The sequence below is a fragment of the Sinocyclocheilus rhinocerous genome, unplaced genomic scaffold, assembly GCF_001515625.1.
Source record: "Sinocyclocheilus rhinocerous isolate Xijiao unplaced genomic scaffold, SAMN03320098_v1.1 scaffold234, whole genome shotgun sequence".
In the NCBI taxonomy this organism is placed as follows: domain Eukaryota; kingdom Metazoa; phylum Chordata; class Actinopteri; order Cypriniformes; family Cyprinidae; genus Sinocyclocheilus; species Sinocyclocheilus rhinocerous.
This window is the reverse complement of record NW_015644337.1, coordinates 660303-668753: the sequence shown is the minus strand read 5'-3', so window position 1 is coordinate 668753 and position 8451 is coordinate 660303. Positions and strand designations below refer to the sequence as shown.

Sequence of the window (8451 nt, the reverse complement as noted above, 5' to 3'; positions counted from 1 at the left end):
TAAGGGGGGAAACGCGCCAGGTTCCGAAACAACGGGCCAGGTGTGAAAGCACCCTTAGACTCGGATGATCAATTTTAAAACATTTGAAAAGCAAGTCATGTAAAGATTGCTTTCAGTTTATGATGTTATTACTATCTCCAACCAGGAGAGGTCGCTATTTCCAGCCGCTCCCCTATTAATTTCAGAGTAGTAGGACGTGCACTAATGTAAACATTCATTAACATTAGCAAGTAATAAATGAAAAACTGACCATGAAAACAGTATTTTCAAGTCAAGATGGTAAACAGATGATCTTTTTACCAAGTTCAACAAGTTCAAGGGGATACCCATATGTTTGGAAATCTGTATTTTATTTAAATCGCCATCACACATCTCACGCTCACAAACATCGGGGACGACAGAATTGCACTTGCCTCAAATTTCAAAGCTAAAATTCATAGTCAACAAAAGCTTTTTGCCAAATGCATGACAGAAATGTTTGCACTGGACTATGTTCTTATTAGGGTTTCCGCGGGTCCTTAAAACGTCTTCAGTTAAATTGTTTACATTTAAGGCCATGCAAACTCTTAAATGGTACAAAAAGTCTAAATTATAAGAGGTCTTTGGGGACGGAAAGACAAATTTATATGTTATTTAATATAATAATTAATTGATAATAATTGTTTAAATTAATATAATAATTGATACTTTTGACTCTTTTGAAAATTGTTTAAAGGCTGAAATGTGAAGTGCAGATCTTAAAAAGGTCTTTAGAGGTCTTAAATTTGATTTTAAAACTCCTGCAGATACCAGGTTATTTTATGGTGCCATTTAGAATAACTATTTTTTTTAATTAAGCCCTTTTTAACTGTCCTTTTAGGTTGTTTTGAGAATGTTCTGTAGGCTACTAATAAAAAAATGGACCTCTGTATATTTGTTTGTTGCAAATTTACAGACAATGCAACTGAAATGTTTACATTGGCTTGTAATATTTCTGTCCACTGACAACAAAGTTTTCCTTCTGAATTAGCCTAACTGCACAAGTTTTATACTTAATAAAATATTTAAAAACAAATGACATTAGTTATACTTTAATTTCCTTCAATAAAAAGGAAATTGAGTAAAACGGTGTAAAAGGTGTGTGGACGTGGATTAGTAATCTGGCCCCTTGGTATAAAGAAGAAAAAATGCTGGCCCTCGTCACTATCAAAGTTGCCCATCCCTGATCTACATATTTATACACACACACTACATTAGTGAGTGATAAAATTGTCAAGAAAAAGTGGCAATTGTGAGATATAAAAGTTCAATTCTGATATATAAAACCATACAGAGTTCATATAGACTCTTTTTTTTTAAGTCACTCACCACAGCCTTCCTCATCCGCACCATTCAGACAGTCACTTTCACCATCACACCTCCATATCATAGGCACACATGTTTTGTGTTTGTCTCCACAGTTGAACTCTTTGGTTATTTTATTTGTATATTTTTTCTATTGTATATGCCCTATTGTTTGTAATTTTCTTTCTTTTTTGTATTACTGGCTGTTTCAGCTCACTGCTGTTTGTTGACAGTGAAACTGCTCTGAAAGAATAGGTTTAAGGGTTGCGGAGCATTTTGGGATTTTTATGAACTCACAGACAGGTGCCCCCTGACAAAGTTTTGCTTAGGGCCCCCAGAAGTCTAGGATCGGCACTGCTCCTTAAAACTGCAGTGCACCAAAGACAAAAATGCTGTTTGAAACAGAAAAGATGAGATTTAAAGAAATAAGAAATGTCATTCACCACAGCCTTCCTCGTCTGCCCCATTCAAACAGTCACTATCACCATCACACCTCCATATCATAGGCACACACTTTGTGTCACCACAGCTGAACTGATTGGGTCTGCAGGTTTTGACAGCTGATCAAACAAAATAAAACAAAACAAAACTTAGGATATCATGTCTCGAAAAAGTCAATTTAAAGAGCGGCTCCCTGTATGTGTTCTGCTAAAATGGCGGAGCAACTAAACAGCCGTTTTCATAAAATAATTGACACTGGGTCCGTCCACCTTTGTATAATTTATATTATAAATAAAGAAACGGAAGAACGATAATTCGGCACCTAAACATCAGTCAATCAATCAGGAAAAAAACGAGCATTTCTATTGACACAATTATTTGTAATTCTTTGATTTTATATCAATTGTCACATAATCCATCCATCACAAAACTTTTTTTCTTGCAGTTCTAAGCATAGGTAGGCTATCTCGCCGTTTTTTCTTAGAATTGTGAGTTTATATCTCACAGAAAAGGTCACAATTGCATAAAATTGTGAGATAAAAAGTATATATATATTTTTATTTATTCGACGGCGGAGTTTCGGTTCAGTGCCATCCACACATGCAAATCAATAGCCAGAATGTCCTCCAGACCAGATATATTTACAAAAGATAACTGATGATCATTAAAATCTGTTGTTTACTCACATGTTTGAACAGGACAGGATTAAGTAACTGCCAGTAAGAGCATAAATGAGATCTCCATATCTGTTAAAAAAGGTTTACTTCCACTCATCTGACTGCTGGTAAATATGTAGGCTATCAATTTGTCTGGTCTAAGGCTCCACCCACCTAAAAAAATCCACATGCATTCTGCAATATTTGGCAACATGAGAGAGGAGAGGAAAACAACACTAATTATAATTTGCTTATCTGAAAAATATAAACCAAAGCCAGTGCAAATGAGATGAACTTTGCCAACTTCATATTTATATAAGGATGAAACCTTAGAGGTCGGTAACTTTTGGCTCGCTATAGTCAGCCACACCTGGCTCTTTGACAGAAATCATGTGGATCGCAGGTCTCTCTCACCCTTTACCAAGAAACAGCAAATTACAACCCCTTTGCTGTACAGTTAATGAAAGGTTTAGAATAATAATACAAAGTGCGCCTTCAGTGCTGTTGTGTGTCACTACAGCAATCAACGGAGCTCGAGCTCCTGAGCTCAGTCCAGCAGCAACGTAACTTGTTTTTTGTAACGACGAAAAGAAAGATTTTTAGAACAGCAGCGAAAATGTACAATTATATAAGAATTAGGACTGTCAGTTTAACGCGTTAACTTAATTAATTAGTTATGAAAAAATAACGCGATTAAAATATTTTATCGCAGTTAACGCACTGGCCCCGCCCCCAAACCTGTACATCGATACAGTTGACTGCTGACAAATATGATGCAAATAACAACTCCATAGATGCAGTTATACCATAAAATTCAAGATATTGGTGCAAAAAATGCCTCCGTATATCACATATCACACGATATCACACTAGCAGCCAGAGCAATTTCACAGGAGTGCTGATTTTGTCCCGATCTATCGCAAGTTTAAATGTGATTTTATACAATAGCTATAACAGAGATTGACCAATCAGAACTCGGTACTGTAACAAGCTGCGCACAAGCTGAAGCAAGTTTCCTTTATTTTTCACGCAAAATGGTTCAAGCCCAACTTTTGAAGTTCTTTAAAAAGAAGACAAAAGAAGGTATGATTTTTCCTTGATTAGAATTTAAAAACATTCCCCTGACATAATGTCATTGTGCTGTATGTGTGTGAGGGACTGAGAGACGATATATAGGAGAGCTGACATTATCGAGTATGTCGCCAACTTTGCAAAAAACAAACAAAAACACGTCTTGAGAGTCCAAAAGCATTCACTGCGCGATGAAGCCCATTAGAATGCCGTTAGAATGCCCTTATAATTCAAGCAATGAAAGAAAAAATACCCATGTAAGTTTTTGTTTTTATATTCATTGCACAAACAATGTCTTTTCTGAATTATCAGCACATGTGCGCGAGCATAAATATGCTAATAATTTTATACAACAGTGTAGAGCAAAGTTTCATTCCTTGAATGAATCTGTTTTTGAACGAATCATGTGAGCCAGTGATTCAACGGTCCATTCACTTGTTTCGTTTCTAATTGAATCAGTCGTTTTGAACGAATCATTTGATTTGAATGATTCAATAAGTCATTTATTAAAAACAGGCACTTGCTGCCACCTACTGGTGGTTTTATTGTCATCTTTATTTATCCATGACAACCAGCCAAGGTGCCAGCACAAAAACACACGCAGCAAAATATTGTTTAATTAGTAGTACTGACCAAAATTCCTCCATTTCAGGCCCCAGAAGGAGCTTATAATTAAAGAATTAAATAAATAAATAAAAAAACTTATAAATAATAGTTTAATAAGGCTCATTTTTAATTAAATAAAATCCTTTTTAGACCAATTTTGTGATCGTTGTGTAAAATTAGCTACCCCCCCCCTCAAAGAAATTGACCACCATCCCCCCGTAATTTTTTTACAGTTTGACCACTGTATCTATGAGCAGAACTGTTGCGCCTCCGAGCAACACAGCGGTATTTAGTTTTTTTCTAAATGAATCCGCGTTTTGAAAGAATTGTGTGAACCAATGATTCAAAGGCTCATTCATAAAGAGAGCCGTTTATTTCATTCCTGAATGAATCAGTCGTTTGAACGAATCGAATGACTCATAAAAACATTTACCGCCACCTGCTGGCAGATTTAGTTGTGTTATTTAGACTAGAGTATCACTTCATTAAAAAATAAATTTATAATAATAATTAAAAAAAAATTTTTTTTTTTTAAATATTAAAGGGATAGTTTACCCCAAAAATTTAAATTCTGTCATTGTTTACTCAAACCTTTCTTTTGTGGAACATAAAAGAAGGTATTTTGAAGTATTTTGTTGGTACAAAGCTGTTTTGGTTACCAATGACTTTCATTGTATGAACAAAAAATAGAGGTTACTGATACGTTTATCAAATCATCTTCATTTATGTTCCATAGTTTATGTTAGGCTGTTGCAGCCTAAATGTTTGTGTAGCCTAATACATTTTATGTTGAATCAAATAAAATATCTTTCTAAAGCTACGATTTGTAATGTCTACGTGATACTTTGTCATTTAACACAAAAATAGCTTTAAATAATATTTTGTGGGTATTTTCACAGTCAAATTTATTTTGCAATTAATCGAAACATCATGTAATTAATTAGATAAAAAATTTTAATTGACTGACAGCCCTAATAAGAATGTATCCTTTTATTGAAACTGGTGCTCTGCCGTGCCAAGAGCCATTTCAAAACATTTCACTGCCTACTTTTGCTGCACAGACCTTTTATGTCCTAGGATGTGTCCTATTTTGACTCATTCACTCACACAAACATTTTTTTTTACTGTGGCTATTTTGGAAAAATCCATTAATCCAAAAAAGGGCTCTTTGATCCAAAAAAAAATATATATATATATTTTGTGACCTTAATGTAACTGGCATGTTATACTCATATTTTTAAAGAAAACAGAGTAGCAAAAGGAAGCTACAGTCATAAACAGCAGATTATTTTTCAGTTATGTCTGTTAGAGAGATTTTAGGTATTTATGCTTAGCACAATGCAGAATACATGTATGTGGATAATATTAAAAATATGAAATATTTATATGTAATAAAGGACAATATTAAATATATTTTGTTGTGAACTGAGGTCAACATTTCCACTAAGTTAGGTAATATTACAGCCTATTAGGCTCTACAAAGGGTGGGGGAAAAAAAGAAGAAAAAAAAAGCCACTTTCAAATCAGATAAAATAAACTTGTTAGGAATTCCTAGACTTGCAAAGTTAGGAAATTTTAGGATATTTGCAAACTTTTGTTGGCTCATTGAACCAACAATTCAGTGTTTGCTTTTCTGGATGCACTTCGATCCTTTGCGAGTAAGTGGACAACAAACAGAGCAATTCCTCACTTTGACATTCATCCAAAAAAAAAAAAAGCTGTTGTAGTCAAAGTCTGAGACCACACTGAAAATCTGGAATTCACATCTACACCCATGTCAGATGTGTTACAACAATGCTTAACATGTAGCACAGTCCTAACACAACATGAATCACATAGACGAATAAATTGTGCAAAGGCTTAAAGAAATAGTTTACCCAAAAATATAATTTTGCTTAAGATTTATTCACCCTCAGACCATCCAAGAATTATTATTTTTTTGTATCTATTACAGCAAAAAGCTGCATGTTTGGTAGGAAACATATCCATGAAGACGTTAAACCCATTGCTTCTGGACAAAAATATCAGTCCATAATCCACAATATTGCTTTCTTCAGGGAAAAGGTCATCTTGTTTGAATGAGGAGAGCAATGTGCAATGGATCAGGCACTGTTTACAAGTGAAAAAGAGTAAAAAACAGCTCTAAACAAATATGTTATTGGATTTTGATGTGATAGGACAACAGGGGATGGACCTTTTCACTGGAGGAAGCTTTGTTATAGTTTATGGACTGGTATTTTAGCCAGAAGTGATGATTTAAAATGAAAACACGCAGCATTTCACTTTATAAGACATTAATTGATGGACTGGAGTCATGTGAATTACTGTTATGTTTTAAACAGCTGTTTGGACTCTCATTCTGAGGATCCATTGATGAGCAAGTGATGTAATGCTAGAATTTCTCCAAATCTGTTCTAATGAAGAAACAAACTCCTCTACATCTTGGGTGGAGTCAATTTTTAAAAAATGTTCATTTTTGAGTTAACTATTCCTTTCAAATCCAAAAGACATACATAGCAAGAACAAAACGAGGATTTGTAAAGAAGAATGTCGGAGGATTTCGATATTAGCCAAGAGGAGACTGACTTTCCTTTGCTAAAGTAAGGAAACTTTGCTTCCTTTGATCCTGTAAACACGAGACTCACCGGCGCATGCGCAGCACTGACCTCATACGTCATTCCGCCAGAACTGCTTCCGTGTACAACTGTTGACACAAGCTAGATTAAAGTGGTTATTACGTTTTGAATATGGGTATTTTTCTTACAAAAACGCATCGATTCGCTACAGAAGGCCTTTGTTCACCCCCCGGAGCCGTGTGAGGCACTTTTTTTTTTATGGATGGGATTAAGTGCTTTTGGACTGATGCATGCAACACCTGCTGAGTGGCATGAAACAGCTTGAAAGATCAAAGACAATTTTTAATATAACTCCGACTGGATTCGTCTGAAAGAAGAAAGTCATATAAGGGTGAGTAATTTATGGGCTAATTTTCATTTTTGGGTGAACTAACCCTTTAAGAGAACTGGCTGAATTTCGCACCAACATATATCTTATCTTAAAGGGATAGTTCACCCAAAAATGAAAATGTGATGTTTATCTGCTTACCCCCAGGGAATCCAAGATGTAGGTGACTTTGTTTCTTCAGTAGAACACAAACGAAGGTTTTTAACTCAAACCGTTGCAGTCTGTCAGTCATATAAATGGAAGTGAATGGGAATCACAGCTTTGAGAGTAAAAAAAAAAAAACATACACCAAATTAAACCCTGTGGCTCGTGACGATACATTGATGTGTAAAGACACGAAACGATCGGTCTGTGCAAGAAACGGTCAATACGGTATATCGTTTTTTACCTCTGATTCACCGCAATGTCCGAACTGTCCTGAGCGCATTCTCAACAGCTGGCGTGTGACGCGTCATCTTCTTGCTTTACGGCGGATCGCAGACTTATAAGTGCATTACCGCCACCTATCTCTCAAATGGAGCATTGACACTCCTAATTGAGATTGTAGATAAGAGTGTCAATGGTCCATTTGGGAGATAGGTGGCAGTTTTGTTTGTGTATGTTTTTTTGACCCTCAAAAGCCGTGATTCCCATTCACTTCCATTATATGACTGACAGACTGCAACGGTTTGAGTTAAAAATCTTTGTTTGTGTTCAACTGAAGAAACAAAGTCACCTTCATCTTGGATGCCCTGGGGGTAAGCAGATAAACATCAAACTTTCATTTTTGGGTGAACTATCCCTTTAAAGCAGCTGTATGTAGTTTTGTGTATTTCTGCAACATTGAAGCCCCCTAGAGTTAAGTGAGTGGAAATTCATTGTCATAATTACAGTGGTCAGCTTGTTGCTGACATAAGCAATCCCTTTTTGCAGAATTTCATACCCTTTCACCATACATACTCCCAGAACAGACGTCTGGGGAGGAGTGTGGGAGAAGAAACAAGTCATTCACCTTATTAGAAGTGTGTACCATCAGAATGATTTTGAAACCGATATTTCAAGGCAAAAAAACAAAAACAGCACAGTATTGTCTCAAATCAGTAATGCACATTGATTATTAGACACCTAAATGGGATCAATATGTATTATAAAATATTTATTTATCATTATCAATCTGTACTCAACCAGAAGTTTCAACTTGTGCGCATGCATAAATAATGAACTGAAACCTTGTCTTTCTGAGATGCCTTTATTGTGCATTTTGGAAATCCAGTGACACTGACACAGTACAGAATCCTACACCCTATTCTCCCCCATTTCTCCCAAGTCTATAAGGAGGAAGTACCTTAATCCTCTTTGCAATCTTAATTTAAACGGAGAGATCAAGAGAAAAACGGAAAGAGAAATAACT

At 35.5% G+C, this 8451-nt stretch overlaps 1 protein-coding gene across 1 annotated transcript in view; it reads right to left on the bottom strand.

Moving 5' to 3' along the window:
- Positions 1-2548, bottom strand: part of LOC107758126 (low-density lipoprotein receptor-like) — a 25564-nt gene extending 23016 nt beyond the window's left edge. The window contains exons 1-3 of the mRNA XM_016575795.1: positions 2451-2548; positions 1767-1883; positions 1348-1474 (exon numbers count right to left, since the gene is read on the bottom strand). Of these exons, the coding sequence (XP_016431281.1) occupies positions 1348-1474; positions 1767-1790 (151 nt within the window). The 5' untranslated portion in view covers positions 1791-1883; positions 2451-2548. The remainder of the gene's footprint in view (positions 1-1347; positions 1475-1766; positions 1884-2450) is intronic.
- Between the last annotated feature and the right edge of the window lie 5903 nt (positions 2549-8451).